Genomic DNA, 16,035 nt, shown 5'->3' on the forward strand with positions numbered 1-16,035 from the left:
TTTGGCAACACACAATTAGCGGTGTATCGAGATTTGTCCGTCTTTACAGGCTTAATTTGGAAGTTTTCTTCAAGACATTTTGTAAATAGAGTGTTTATGAACTCGGCCTTGTTCAAAAAAGTTTGACGAACTTTAATTAAATCTGATACCCTATACATGGTTGGTGTTTGTGTCGTAAATTCAGGCTCTTGCTCTTGCTGACTCAATAGAGGTGACATATTCCAGAATAAATCTTGCTTTTCTTCTTCATATTGATCTTCTTCGTCTTCGTCTTCGTCTCCGTCTTTTTCTCCATCTGAATCACTAGATGCGACAACAGATATCTCAAACGGGTGGTCTCCTTCTTTAATTTTACATACGTTTTCAACACCATAGTTAAACATATCAAACTCTTCAGTGTTTGGAGGTGGCATTTCAGGCTCTCCCGCTTCTAAATTATGAAGGTTTGGTTCAGTGACTTGTGTTGAGTGTGTTTCTGGGTTTGGTTGTGGTTGGAGTGTTTCTGGGTTTCGTTGTGGTTGGTGTTTTTCGTAGTTTCGTTGTGGTACGTGTGTTTCTGGGTTTCGTTGTGGTAGATTCATTCGTACTTTCTCAACAACATAAATATCAATCGGAGCATTTACAATTGCATATTGTAAGAACTCTTGAAAGTCTTCATAATCATCCGTAATATCAAAAACATGGTTATTATAAATGTATCTCATTGAAACAGGTGAATTGGGTGGCATTTGTATTTTTTTAAGAACATTTTTTAATAATATTCTCTGATTCATTAGTTTTACAGGTGCAACAGGTAGTTTTAGCCGAATTCTAAAACAATCTTCGGGTAAATACTTGGGAATGTTGTTAATATACTCAAAACAACCCCCACAACATATATGAACAACAAATTTATCTTCATTAACACAATTCATAAATATTTAGGTAGTGAAAAAAATGCTTGAAAATGTACCTTGTGTAGCCAATAATCACTGAAATTCTTTTGGAATGAGTTGTTAGAAAATGATAAATTTCAAGTTCCCGGGACATTCTTTATATAGAATCGAAATTCTATCCATGAAAATCTAATGAAATCTTATCCTGAAAATCCTTTCCTGATAAGATAAAGGCGCAAGGACGCAAGGACGCAAGGAGGATTGCGTACTTGCGCCAGTGTGTACGCAAGGTACCTTGCGCGGGCGTTTAAACATGTCATTTAACCGTGATAAAAATTAAAAGAATACGCAAGGACGCAAGAAGGCAAGGTCGCAAGGTACCTTGCGCCTTGCGAGAGCATTTTGTCAATTTTTTTTTTTTTTTAGGCTCTGGTGCAAGGGGTAAAAAATATTTGGGCATTTTGGTGATAACCCCCTCTCATTAACGTGTCACGACAACTTCACGCTCCCTCAAAATGTAGGTTCGATTTTGTGGGGTTCGTTGTTGTGAAGGTTGACCCACATATTACCTGAACGAATTCTATAAAAGTTTTCTCTTAGAAATCAGATGCAAAACATATATCATAAGAATTAATTGATACAGGGAATTAATAATTGTTAGAATTTTTTTTTTTTTTTTTTTTTTTACGAGGAACCCCTACCACATTGGCCCCCCGCAGCGGGTAAACCCCGGGTAAACGGCAAGCCAACCCTCCACCGCTACCAGGTAAAGCATCCTCATGCTATTGGTCTCTTAAGTTCGCCCCAAGCGTTTGAAGTGCCTTGAATGGAATCGAACCGTGACTTCACCTTCATTGAAAGTGTATTATTATATGTTGAAAAAATTGAAGAGAAAAGTGTATTGTGTGAAAAAAATAAGAAATTAAGGTAATTATTATTATTATTATTATTATTATTATTATTATTATTATTATTATTATTATTATTATTATTATTATTATTATTATTATTATTATTATTATTATTATTATTATTATTATTATTAATCCTATATACTAAAATTGGTCGCATGTGTTTAAGGCAAAAACGGCAACACCGATACATTTACAAAATACCCTCCCAAACTATGCTCAATTGACAACTTTTTCAGAGGTAAGAATTGTAAAAAATTAATTTCTTAAAAACATTTAAACAAACTCCACTCAAATTATTAACGGCCCGTATCTTCCTGCTCGCTAATGGTTAAATTTCTCCGAAACCACCGACGAACTCGAAATAATTTTACGAACGCAACGAAACTAAACATACGCGAAACGGACGCTTTTTAAAAAACGATAAATATTTCGGGCTATCTTCCGTACATATGTATACATGTATGATGAACAACCCAAACTAACTACATCATATCAATGGTTCCGCCCCCCATTTAAACACGATTTTTTTTTCAGCGGCAAAAACGCACGCAGTTCACTAATTGTATTAGGTACTACCCACACGTATCCAAACATGCCGCAACAACGCGTTTTTAATTATGTAGATACACATATGAAAGTTCCCGCCGCATCGCGCGGTCCAATTCTTACTAGTATTTAATAGATGAAAGATTAGATTTTTAAATATGGCTATTTAAATTAATGGGGCCATATTCCCCAACGAACTCACACGTTGTCACATCACAATCACTTTACAAATTTCGCTACGACGCCCACATTTCACAATCACTTTACAAATTTCGCTACGACGCCCACATTTCGTCAATTTTGACGCCTTTGGATTTCACGCCTCGTAATGTGTGGATTTCATGCCCCGTGATCCCGTCTCGCGCCAACCCTTTTCTAATTTAACCCTTATAGATAAGAGCAACGCTACTAACATGATTAGCTTACCGGCTTTAATCATGAAAATCATCCAAAAAACGAGTTTAAAATTTCAGAATTCAACAATTGATTCATAACACATTCATAACACAGACGAAAATGAAGACACCAAATGATCAAACATGATAGTTTGTAAACAGTTTGGGTATGCAAAAAAAAAAAAAAAAACCTAAGCAAAGCAAAGACGTACTCCGTAGTCCGTACTATTTTTGGAATCGCTAACAAGAACATGCGAATTTGCTAATAAATCGATACACCAAATGACAAATGCATTGGTGAGAAACTATAGATGCCAATTCTAGAAAGAAACTGTATCAAGCATGGTACCAAGTGTCTGAATGATATTGGATGACATCAGATTCGAAACATGTTCCTCCAGATGTTTCTTGGCATCCTGCCTTCCTACATTCGCAATTGCTAACTTCTCTGGAGTCAGTTTGTCCTCTTCTTGAACCGCTTTGTTATATTTGATGGCTAGACCCAGCATTTCCTGCATATACCAATCAATATGCTTCATCAATCATCATAAATTTGGAACTAAAACCATTTTTATCCTCAAATATTGAGGTGTCAAATTCAAATCGTAACTTACAAACATTTCAATTTGCATAAGATTTATCTCTAATTTGGGTAAAATAAAGGGAAACAAGTCAGATGGGTGAATCAGGTTAAACCGGTCAAAAGTGTATTAAGCATATAAACTCCGAGATCAAACAAGCACTCAATTCAAGCCGAGCTTCATATAATTGGCTCGAAACGAGTCAAGTTAGAGCTCCAACTCAAATATGAACAACTCAAACCCAAACTAAGTCAACCCACCAACGGTACATTGTTAACCGCTACCTAACCCATACATTTAGCCACCTCATTGAAGATCACTGATCGGTAATCATACACTATTAAAATGTATTTGTGCAAAGATTCTATTAAAAAACTCTCACCTGGACTGTCTGTTCATTGGTTTTTGAATGCGTATCAAATTTTTCGAGTTTGAGTCCATCAGTCCATTTTTTCTTATGGAGGTTTAATAGCATCTTTTCCTCAAGTTCATTCTTTCTGTAATTAATGGCTATTGAATAGTAGTGCCTGTTCAAACCATGGATCAATGCCTGAAAAAAAAACCCATCATTAGTAATAAGACGAGAAAGATTACTAAATCGTCTAAAGAGATAATGTCAGCCACTCACTTGAATAGATGGTTTATTAAGATGGCCAAGATTGGATGTTGTTTGGCGTGGCTCTTGACCAAGCATCATGGTTTGTGGGTTAATTAGGCGAAAGGCGTCGATAACAACCTTTCCTTTGACACTCTGGATTGGGTCCACCACTACTGCAACAGCTCGTTGATTTAAAGCTTCAAAACTCTGCAAGAAATTGATGAATCAGTATGTGGTTACTCTGTACTTCTGTAGTATTTAAAAGGGTAAAAATTTTGTATACTGGAGAATTAAAACTGTTAACAGAGGAGTATATTGTGTTGTTTCAGTGTTTCAATGAAAGAATTTTAGAATTTATGCGAGCTATTTTTTTAATATAAATAGCTATAGCTAAGCATTTAGGGTTCTTTCATTAATATTCAAGTTTCATTTCAGTAGTTAGACTACACGAGTCGATAACATTGTATGTATAGATGTATTCCCATTAAATACAAATTGTGTGGAGTAGATGATGCAGTAGCATAAAAAGTAACAGAGAATTAATAAAGGACCTGTTGCGTATTGATGTCAACTCCAGATAACCAACAACCAAATCCAGGATGTGAATGGTACCATCCAACAACCATCTCTGGTCTGTCATGAAACAAAATATAAATATGTCAACTGAAAGAAACAATTAAACCTGTGTTAAACAGAAGCTACTGGAAACATATATGTCATATAATGCTTTCCTGTGAGTGTTAACATAACATTTTCAAATGCAATGTTTAACAGTATAGAAATTATTAAATGAATGTAGTATGTTCAGACACATTCATGAAGTGAACAATGTGTGTTCTATATGTGCACTAAAAATTTATTATAGTTTCACAAAAAGGATATAAATTTCTAACTTATCCTTGAAACTAAATGAAACCGTTTAATCTTGTCCACATTATCCCCCCTCGCTTGAAAAGATCGCGACCCTGAGTTCACATGCGAACCTAAAAGTTTATTGCTCCTTCGATATTAAATATATACCCTGTTACCCTGTACGTGGGTGAAAATCCCACTTATCTAGAATATAAACTTTACCATAAAGATAATGAGATTTCTTATGGATATACCTCCACCATTGCATAGTAAGATAGTATGAATTATCAATTGCTACAAAATTAAGATGTCAAACAAAAAAGATAGGACCCAGATTTGCTGCAAAATGAAAACATCTTTATAACCTTCACATACTTAATTTACTTGTTTGAAAACATCTTTATCAAAAACATGGCATCTAACCCCGATGTGTACTTTTATCTTATTCTAATAAGAGTCCAAATTTCATTACACTTCAATATATGTGTATTCTTGTAAATAACCACCTAATATGTTCAAATCATACCAGTCACATATTCGGAAAAAAAAAAAAAAAAAAAAAGATCTATCTACCAAGCTCTGGTTGTTTTAATACTTCAAATATATACACAACACATCTACAAGCAAAGAACACAACTGAATGAGCAATAAGAAACATAAAAAACAAAGCAACAAAAATTACCTCCCAGTTTGTTTAAGCATATCAAGCATATTAGTCTGGAAAACATGATCAACAGCTTCAACACTAACACCTGTTCCACTTTGCGGCATAGCAAATACATCAACAACGCGAACCGTATACTCATCCACAAATTCCCCAAGCATCAGTCCCATAACTTCCATAGGCACTCCAGCTCTCCCTACACATTCATCAATTATTAAACCCTAGCTCTTCAACTACAATACAATATCACAAAATCACACAGTTTAACAAAACATCACATAAAACTTATTTCATAAACCCTAACTTCATTGAAAAGAAAACACTACAATCTGAAAACAAAAAACAAGTATTGAAACCTAATTTTATTAAAATAGACTTCAATTTAACAAAATCGGTGAGAATATGATATTATTAAATTAATTTGACAAAATGAAACCCTAGATATATAAGTAGCTTATTACCGTGTTTAAGCATCTTGAGAAGTGCAAGTGATGAGATGTAAACTTGCTCAGATGTATCCAGCGTTGGTGAGTCCGGTGGTGGATGACCTAACGCGCCACCAGCTCCGGCGAACATCCTCTGTAGTCGTTCCATCCCGGACATTTAGGTTTCCGATCAACTTATTTTGTTAATTTCTTTGGTAACAAGCCAAGATCTCCCCTAGTTTCTATTTCTACTTGAGCAATATGCTAGAGTTAAGTTTTCTTATATAGATACGTCACTAGAGTTTTATATTTGTACACTTTGCCCCCTCAGGTAGACCTTTTGATATTTTTTTTATTTTTATTAAAAGTTTATTATGAAATTCTCATGTACAAATTTGGTGATTAAATGTGTTGATCTAACAAATATATTATAGCTCGTTGTTCACGTTATTTGTTGTGAACAAATCTATTCATTCAAGAGTTAAGTGTTCTCTAAAGATACGTCACTTAAGGCAATTTATTCGATTAAAATCAGTTAAAGTTGGTCAACGTCCGACTAGTATCGGATTTGATCTGAAAAATCCCGCAAAGCCCCGACTTACTAGTTCACGATTTGAGACTTCTACAACTTTCCTTCTAAGTAAACATTAGCTAGTGCTAAAGATTACTTTTAAAGTATTTATGATTGATCCTATTATTTGACAATACTTATTTCTTATGCTATTACTAAACCACTAGTTAGAAGTACCAAATCAAACTATGTAGTCGGTAACCCTGAAGCCGCGTTTAATTGAATCAATGTTTTTGGAAGGAATAGAATATCTCAAAGGAATTGAATCCGAAAGAATTGGAATTTATAAATTCGTTGGAATGTGAAAAAATGTGTGTTTATTGACATGGAATGGAATTTAATTCCATTTTATAAAATAACCAATTATGCAGAAAATTATATGTTTCCAATTTTTGTTTTCATATTCAGACTCGAGTTTTTAGTTGAAGTTTTTCAGATTCGCGAATCGAAATTGCAACTCGAAGACGCGCGTCGAAAACGCGCTTTGAATAAGCGCGTCAAAAGCGTGTGTCGAAAACGAGCTGAGATAACGCCTGTCGAAAACGCGTGGCGAAAACACGCTGCGAGCTGCGAAAACGACCAGCTTCGAAAGCACGCCGAAAACGTGCAGCAAAAACACGCGGCGAAAACAAGCGCCAAAAACGCGGGGCGAAAAAGCGCGTCAAAAATGCGCTTCCAAACCGCGATCGAAACTCAGATAAAAAAATACGTAAAGTATAAACGTGAATATTTGAGGATAGTTAGTCTTTTGTAGATTCAATGTTGAAAGGAATTCAAATCCATCATCTTGAAGGAATTAACATTCCATATATGAAGGAATCTCAAGATTTCAAGGTATTAAACACTTCCAAAATATGTCAACCAACGGAGCGGTTTAAAAATTCAAGTCCAGTTCATCAAATTCCCTTGGGATTTCGTGAACCAAACGGGGCCTAAGGGGTTAGAATTATCAAATCAAACTATGTAGTTGGTAACCTTAAGGGCCTAAGGGTTGGTTTAGTGGTTGGATGATTGAAAATCTTCGAAAGAGAAGATTTTTTTTTTAAATTAGTAATATTTCTAAGGTATCTTACAAAAATGGTTTTTCAAATAAAAAATTACAATAATAGGGAAACTGGCATTTGAAATGCCTGTTTGCGACTTGTCAACCCAAACCGGCATTTCAAATGTCGGTTTGCCTACGTGGCATTTTTTTAATTTTTTTTATTTAGATCTTACAAACTCGTTATAAGCTCGTTTTGTTTTGAAAAGTTTTAAAGCTCGTTTTGTTTTGAAAGGTTTTAAAGTTCGTTCTGTTTTGAAAAGTTTTTACTCGTAAAATTTAGTAAACTATATCAAAGATATATCGAGCTTTGAACCCTTTCAAAATAAAACGAGTTTTAAAACTTTTCAAAACAAAACGAGCTTATAACGAGTTTGTATGTAAGATCTCAAAAAATAAAAAATAAATAAAAAAAATTGAAAAATGTCACGTAGTCAAACCGGCATTTGAAATGCCGATTTGGGTTGACAAGTCTCAAACCGGCATTTCAAATGCCGGTTTCCCTATTTTTGTAATTTTTGATTTGAAAAAACCATTTTTGTAATATACCTTTGAAATATTATTATTTAAAAAAAAAAAAAAATCAAAAGAGACTCAGGTTCAATACCCACTAGTTACACTTTGAGACATTACTTTAAAAAAAAAATAGAGTTAGTTACACTGATGGTCCCCGTAGTCTTGGTTAAATTACTTCACTAGTCCCTAACTCTTAAATATTAGATGCTTCGTCCCTGTGGTTTTAAATTCAAACGGCGGTGGTCCTTGTGGTCTTGGTTAAATTACGTCGCTAGTCCCTAACTCTTGAAAATTATATGCTTCGTCCCTGTGATTTTAAGTCCAAACGGTAGTTTTCAAGAGTTAGGGACTAGAGACGTAATTTAACCAAGATCACAGGGATCATCGGTGTAATTAACTCAAAAAACTATTTAGTCGGTACCAAAGTCAATATACTTTCTGTACTTTTTACTGATATTCTATATATATTCAATTAGAGAATATTTTGAATCATTCAATATTTTTATTCAAATTTTATTTAATGTAAACTTGTTTGTTTACCAATGTTAGTATGATGCTTGAGTTTGTTCTTGTTATCAACTGAAAAGGTCATAAAAGAAACTATCATGCTGGAGTTAGGGAAAACATATATACTGACTCTGACTCTAATTCAACTTCTTTTAAACTCCTCTCCTTTATTTTACTTGCAAACAGTGATAAAGAACTCTTAACATGTTACATGAATTAAGGTATCTTGATAAGTTTAGCGTTTTTACGCCACATCCAAGATTCAGATGGTGATTTGGGCAGAGGTGGAACAAGAAGAGCCTTCCTACATAACCCAAACGGCCAACCTTCACAATGACAAAGCTCTCGAATAATCGACCGCCTTCTTTTAAACATTGGGAATTCGATACTGCTCATGCTTGAACATCGAGACAGATTTGTCTTTACAGACAAAAATGTTTCTGCAGTTGATGCACTCGAACAGCGCGAAAGACGACTACAAGGAGAGTAAAATTCATCTTTTTCGTTAACATCATTTGCATAGGCATGCTGTAATACGTTTCTGTTAGAAGGTAATTCGATTGGCGATGAATCCCATATGAAGCTATCGAATGCAAGTCCGAGTTTCCTCTTTGACTTTGCTTCCATGTATTTACTTAAAACTGCTGAAACATAAACCTGAAGAAAATAACATATGGATGTACACATAATTAGATGTTGAAAATGGGTTAGGGTTGGAATGATTCTTTGTATTACGGGCCAAAACCGGTTGAGCCGGGATGGGTTGACCCACAAGAACATATCTTGCTTATCTTCTATGAGTTGATAAGAAAAACATCTTACAAAATCAATATCAATTTGATAATTAATTTCAGTTTTTGAATAAATCATTACAAGAATTTAACCCATTTGACTCATTCCCTTTTTGTTAAGATTTGTATATCGAACCCAAGTCGATCCATAGATAAATGTGTCATTATTACCACCACCTCCAAGCATAATACACACAAGTAAAAAATAGATACTATAGTATATTGGGATATAAAGTGGTAGGTTACTTCTTGTTCGTCATCGTAATCGCTGACATCATCATCATCTTCGCGTTCAAAGCTAGAAATTTTGCTGCAGAAAGTATGGCAGATTGCAAGAGCATCCTTAAGAAATTTGCATCCCTTTGAAGTGTTAGGTGGTTCTTCATGATGAAACAAACTCATGATTGAGATAAAAACATGGTCTTAAAATAATGGTTTACATAACAAGTATTTATACTAGTATATCATGCTAGTTGATAAGAGATTTCAAAGGTTTCTTTCTTCATACTTTGGGTTGAAGACAAAGTAAAGAGCCTTTTTTTAAAATCTTTGTAAAGGATTATATTCTAATTCACCATATGATCTTTTGAAAGCAATACGATGCCAATTATCGATAGCAACATATTTGTCTAGGTGTTCTTGATTTGTATATGAATGTGATTTTGTGTGCTTTTTTACTATGCTTAGTGCTTTGTAGTTGTTTATGTTTTTACTTCAGCCTTAAGTGTTGGTAAAGAAGACTTGGCACCAAACTTTGATTACTACTTAAAGTAATATTTTGGTCAATGAGCAATAGTTCACTTTGTTCTCATCAGAAGATATTAACCATCAATTGTTTGGCTAAAATGATTAATTTTAGATTACGATTTGAAGTTTCAAATGGTCTGCACACTTCCTATTATTGTGGTGAATAAATGTAGTGTCTGATATTTGTTGCTAAGAAAGAAGTTGATCATCTTTTCAGAATTTCTTTAAATCATGTTTGTATGTTACAACAGTGTTTGAAATCGCGTTTTGAAAAGGTTTAGTATTTCTAAAACTACATCCGAAATGTATGTGGTTAGGTCACTCTCATCCATCACAAGCTTTCCTTAAAAAAACATATTGTCATATCAACATTACATCAGTTAAAAGTTAAAAATGACATGTAAAAAATTAGAAAAAGTATAAAACTATTGCACGTCAAGTGTTTTTCTTGCAAGATAAGTAGATGGTGACATTTCTTTTCTTATAATCATTTCTATTTCTATTTCTATCTATACTAAAAACTGAAAGCACAAACAAAATGTTTTAAATAAAAAGGTCTATTTATCAAATTATAGATTTATAAAACAAAATTAAAATAACACAAATCTATAAACGTGAATGAATGTATTAAATTAACTTTAAATCTATATCTATCTTCTATCTACCTACCTATCTATCTATCTATCTATCTATCTATCTATCTATCTATCTATCTATACAATATATAAAACACGTGCCATTATTCTAACGTGTCAACTCCTCCTTTATTATTGGCTTGTGTCAATTTATTGTTCTTCCCATTTATTTAATTGATTTTCTCAAATAAGGAATGTATTGATATTTTTTATAAAATACAATTACTTTAATATCAAAATAAATAAATAAAATAATATAAATATAAAAATAAAAGTAAGAGAAACAATAGAACTTCACATTTGACGTTATCAAAAATATAAAATTAAATAATAATTTAACGGACGGACTTATAAACGTATCACTCTCTTTGCGACATTTAATGAGAACAACTGATTGTTGTATTGTAACTGTATTCAATACTAACGTTTATGATACTAATGTTTTCAATACCTCATACGCATGTTATCATACATTATATAAAGTGTGTGTAATATTAACATTATCGTATACAATGCTTTTGATACTAATACTTTCGATACAAATGTTATCGGTGATAAACGGTTTTTTTATTATAATTGTATCATACATTTGGTGAGTATCAATACTAACGCAATCATATACTAATTTATACAAATGTCGTGCAACGCACGGGCTTATAAAACTAATTATAATTATATGTCTTATATTTTTTTATTATATTTTTTTTATAATAAAAATACAAATCTGAAATTCGTTAATTCCTGTATCTTTCCCAAATTTCCCTCCCCTGTTTTAAACCTTTTCTTATATACCCAAAAGAAATCTCTTAATAAATATTTAGATTCACTTTATTTATTTTTGCTAAAATCCTTTAAAATACAGATATAGACACATGCATACGTATAATAATGTTACGCCTTATACATATAATCAGAATCACCATCAACCACTACGGGCGCCGCCATAATGTATCAGATTTATCTCTCAAACGTCTTCTATCTTCCTCCTATCCTGAAAATTCCACTAGTTTTAATAAAAACCTTAAGAAAATTTAAAATGTAGGTCCGCCACCACCGCGCTCCATCCTCCGCCGTCTCCGGTCAAACTCCATCTCTCGCGTTGCCGTCACCGAAAGCTTGATTTCTGCCGCTGTCTCCGCCGCTCACTCTTTCAATGACGATGTATCCAATACCGATAAATTAAAAAAGAAACGCGAGTTTGAAGATTTCAATTTTATAATGAACGGTCAAACGAATCGTTGATGAAATTTTTTAAAATCGTGAAACATAGCGGAGTTGTGATAGCAGTTTTATGGAAGTCCTTGAGTCAGTGGCGATTCTAGGATTAAAACTCAATGGGGTTACAAAAAAATTTTCCATTAGGAATTATGTTTTAAGGGTATTTTAGTGGTCATTTACCTTTAAAAATCTATAAATTCTGAATATATATGGGGTCCTATACTTAAATTTAGTGGTGTCCTATACATTTTGAACACTAGATTATTAAAAAAAATTTCCCACATGTGGGGTCATAGGACCCCATTGCTCTTCATGTAGGATCGTCACTGCCTCGAGTTCGGTTTTGTCATGGGCGAATCATGAGGCGAGGTTAGGGTTTGAAGTTAGGGTTGAGTCGTTATTAGCGGATATTGTGGCTGCTGATGAAAGCCGTGGAGCTGCAATTGTCGGTGCTGGTGGTGGTATTGTGGTTGATTGGCTGCTAGATTCGATTGCATTGAACCGAGGTGAAATTATGGTACTCAGGCAGAATCTGCTAGGGCTTTGGCATATTTGATTGCTGATTGCAGTGTTTCTGAAGCAGTTTTACGACGACCACATGCGGTTCCGAATCTCCTCAGGTTTATCTTCTCTGCTCATTCTCATCCTTTAGAACAATTAACACTGATTGCATATTAGTTATATGCATTATAGATGGGTGGAGAAATGACTTGTCTTTATTCTCGGATAGGGGAAGGATTGTCTACATCTCACCTCCCCCATACACCACTCGTGTGGTATTGGGTTTTGTTGTTGTTGTTGTATATATAGGTCCCATGTTTATAGAGGTACACAACTGATATGAATACATGATAGATAAATGCATTTATGCAAGCAGCAAACGAGGTTTGATATTGCCGATCCTTTGAATGGAAGGAGTATGCTTGTTGCAGCAATTATGGATATTTGTGATGTTGTTGAAGAAGGTGGTATGTATTTGGATAAACCGTCAGATGATAAATAATCATATGATGGAACGGGATTAAAGGGGATGGGGCCAACTTTTTTGAAGGGTTGGGCCTTTCTAGAAGTAATGATTCGAAGAAGCCAGAGCAAGAAAGTGTTAAATGTAGTAATTAAAAGAAGAAGGTATTGCTTAACCAAATGATTATTAATTCTCCTACATTTATACCTGGTTTGTGGGACGATTTCCATTGTCAACATGTTGCAGTTCCTTTTGCTGCATGGGCTTTAGCAAATTGGGCAATGGCATCACATGTGAATAGATCCCATATCCATGAATTGGACAATGATAGACAAGCTATCATGACTGCTTTGGCTGCACCAGAGAGATCTGTAAAATGGCATGGGTGTTTAGTGGCTAGGTTTATGTTACGAGAACAAAATCTATCTTCGGATGGTTTCGCGCTTGATTGGTGTTCCAGTCTTCTTTCAACCGTATCCCAAGCGAGCAAAAGTGATGATGTTCTTCAACCCTTGTGGCTTTGTCTGCCTTCTTGTTATCACTCGAAAGATGTCCCAGGGCTCAAAAGGAGGTGATGGAAAAGAGTCTTTATTTAATGAGGGAAACTGCTAAAAGAATGAAGAAACATGAGTCTGTACAAGAGGCATTAGCAAAAGGTCTAGAATCACTATGTTCAGGAAACATACATTTGACTCTCGATGAAAGACGAAAGTGGACTAGCATTCTGCTTCGTTGGGTATTTGGTACATTGTTAAACATATATATTGTGTAATGATAGTAATTTAAATAAAGATCTAGAAAAAAAAATTGTAGGTGTCCTCGTTTTACTGAGATGTTATATTTAATCAACCCTGACCTACCTCACTGGAAAAATCCAGTAAAACGAAGGAATGAATCTGATGCGTTTTACTCAGTTTCCTCATTTGATGTTGTGTTTGTTCATGGCCTGCGTGGTGGACCGTTTAAGTCCTGGCGATTATTGGAATGCAAGTCGTCAAGCAAATCTGGACTTGTAGAAAAGATTGATGAAGAAGCAGGAAAGCAAGGTACTTTTTGGACTGCAGAATGGCTTTCATCTGTTTTTCCTCATGCCCGTTTGTTTAGCCTAAAGTACAAGGTTTGTGATTATAACCAATTTTGAAAATGGGTCCAGTCCCGTTTACATTGACATGACAATGACCGATGATCTTGGATATTATGTTTCTTTTGCAGACAAATCTTTCAAAATGGTCTGGATCAAGCTTACCCTTTCGGGTTTTTGTATTCATATTATAAATAGACGTGTTATTCGTGCTACAAAAACTTAATATCATCATTGGCTTATGAAGGATGTGAGCTCCATGCTATTGGAAAAGCTAATTACTGCAGGCATTGGAGATCGACCCGTTGTATTGGTAACCCAAAGGTGCGTGTAATGGCGGCTATATGGTTCAGTTACGGATTACGTAATTTATATGAATATTTTATTCAAAAAATGCATGATTATTGCAGCATGGGCAGTTTGGTTGTCAAGATGATGCTTCACCAAGCCAGGACAGAAAGCAGGGATAAAATTGTCTATAACACCGTTGGTGTTGGTATGTTCGATTCAAGAACAGTTTTTTAACATGTAATAATATACTGTTGAACTAGAGATTTCTTATTTCTTTCCATTGGTTTATAGGTATTTTATAGTTGTCCACATTTTGGTAGCAAACTTGCAGATTTGCCTTGGCGAATGGGTTTTGTTTAACGCCCTGCACCAACGCTTTGTACTTTCTTCATATTATATTGTACAATGTGCATAGAGAGTAGTACTTGTGTTTTAGTATAGGACTAATATATCCCCTTCTTTGTATAGATAGGAGAATTGAGAAGTGGTTCTCCAAGATTGATAAAGCTTAATGATTTTATTCGTAGTTTATATAAGAAACGCTCTCTTGATGTTCTCAGTTTTTGTGAGGTAGTACCATAATAAAAATCTTTTCTTCAGAGTTGACTATTTATTGTTGACTTTTTTTTTTTTCCCCCTCTTTAGATTGACTACTGAATAATGCTGCAGACTAAAGTAACTCCAGTTGTTGAAGGCTATGGAGGTTGGGCCTTCAGATTGGAAATACTTCCTATTGAATCATCATATCCTAGATATGGCGAATACGTCGTAAGTTTTTGATCCTCTAAATTCACTCTTTAAGAGACCAAACGATATCAAGTTTCATTTTTGTCTTTTCGTGCCAGGTGTTAGAATCAACGGATCATGTGAATTCATGCAAACCTATAAGCAGAAGTGATCCTTCTTACAGTCAAACGTTAAATCTTTTACACAAACTTAGAGCACGTATCCATGAATAGACATTGTAGATCTTCGCGTACAGTCAGCAAACCATGTAAATAGCCTTTTACAGAGTAACTGTCCTTGAACCTTGTTATCCTGTATCGCCCTCTTAGTGTATTTTTAAAAGAAGGGCTGTTGATGGGGATGTTACTGCAAGTCTGCAACACGTAAGTTGGTGTAAATATACGTATACATCTAACTTAAAAAACATATATAGAGAGATAGAATCGTAGAACCAGATCAAGTTTTTATCTGTGATGGTTGCATTTGTACCAATTAAATTTTGATTGTGTGCTACATTCTGTTTGTAATACAGTTAGATATTGATGTAGATCATTTCTTGTATATTGATTGAATAGTTGGATATATTGCTGTAAAATTACAGATATGTTCATGAATAATGTACCAAAATATTGTAAGGCATGACGCATATATAAAAACTTTATTTACTTTATATATTTTTCTGCAGGGCAGTATACTTTATCGGGATGAGGCCCATACCTGTAAGTAGTTGGATTTACAACATTGCACACAATGATATCCTCTGATCTTGAGTTTTACTCAAGTTCGCCTTTCGCAACTCGCGTTTTAAAGGTAGCAAGAAGGGGGTTTTACCGGTCATGCCTTCGGATTGGTCCGGGTCCCCTCCATGGCAGCAGTTGGGACGGATTATGCAACTGCGGGAGATGATCGCATGAGTGATTTAGTCATCGGTAGGCGATCCCAAATTGTTGTTCAAAAAGAAAAAAACTTTATCATGATGAGGCTTGAAATTTACGCAAGTGGGATAACATCTGAAGTAAAAATATTGTGGAATCTCATCATTTTTTTATGAGTTAAAAACTACGGAGTAATTCATTAGCAAACGTGTTGAATTTGG

At 34.5% G+C, this 16,035-nt stretch overlaps 2 protein-coding genes and 1 pseudogene across 2 annotated transcripts; 1 reads left to right on the top strand and 2 right to left on the bottom strand.

The window, feature by feature from the left end:
- Positions 1–2,834: 2,834 nt before the first annotated feature.
- On the bottom strand, positions 2,835–6,090 carry LOC139892291 (26S proteasome non-ATPase regulatory subunit 14 homolog). The gene is made up of 6 exons (XM_071875344.1): positions 5,887–6,090; positions 5,444–5,621; positions 4,461–4,542; positions 3,940–4,116; positions 3,694–3,861; positions 2,835–3,242 (listed from the first exon to the last, which is right to left on the bottom strand). The coding sequence occupies exons 1-6, from the start codon at positions 6,026–6,028 to the stop codon at positions 3,051–3,053; spliced, it is 939 nt and encodes a 312-aa protein (XP_071731445.1). The 5' UTR covers positions 6,029–6,090; the 3' UTR covers positions 2,835–3,050.
- A 2,548-nt stretch (positions 6,091–8,638) lies between these two features.
- On the bottom strand, positions 8,639–9,883 carry LOC139892292 (uncharacterized). Its single transcript, XM_071875346.1, has 2 exons — positions 9,524–9,883; positions 8,639–9,143 (listed from the first exon to the last, which is right to left on the bottom strand). The coding sequence occupies exons 1-2, from the start codon at positions 9,677–9,679 to the stop codon at positions 8,703–8,705; spliced, it is 597 nt and encodes a 198-aa protein (XP_071731447.1). The 5' UTR covers positions 9,680–9,883; the 3' UTR covers positions 8,639–8,702.
- A 2,017-nt stretch (positions 9,884–11,900) lies between these two features.
- On the top strand, positions 11,901–15,647 carry LOC139889144 (uncharacterized; annotated as a pseudogene).
- The last annotated feature ends 388 nt before the right edge of the window (positions 15,648–16,035 follow it).

The sequence above is a fragment of the Rutidosis leptorrhynchoides genome, chromosome 2 (assembly GCF_046630445.1).
Source record: "Rutidosis leptorrhynchoides isolate AG116_Rl617_1_P2 chromosome 2, CSIRO_AGI_Rlap_v1, whole genome shotgun sequence".
In the NCBI taxonomy this organism is placed as follows: Eukaryota; Viridiplantae; Streptophyta; class Magnoliopsida; order Asterales; family Asteraceae; genus Rutidosis; species Rutidosis leptorrhynchoides.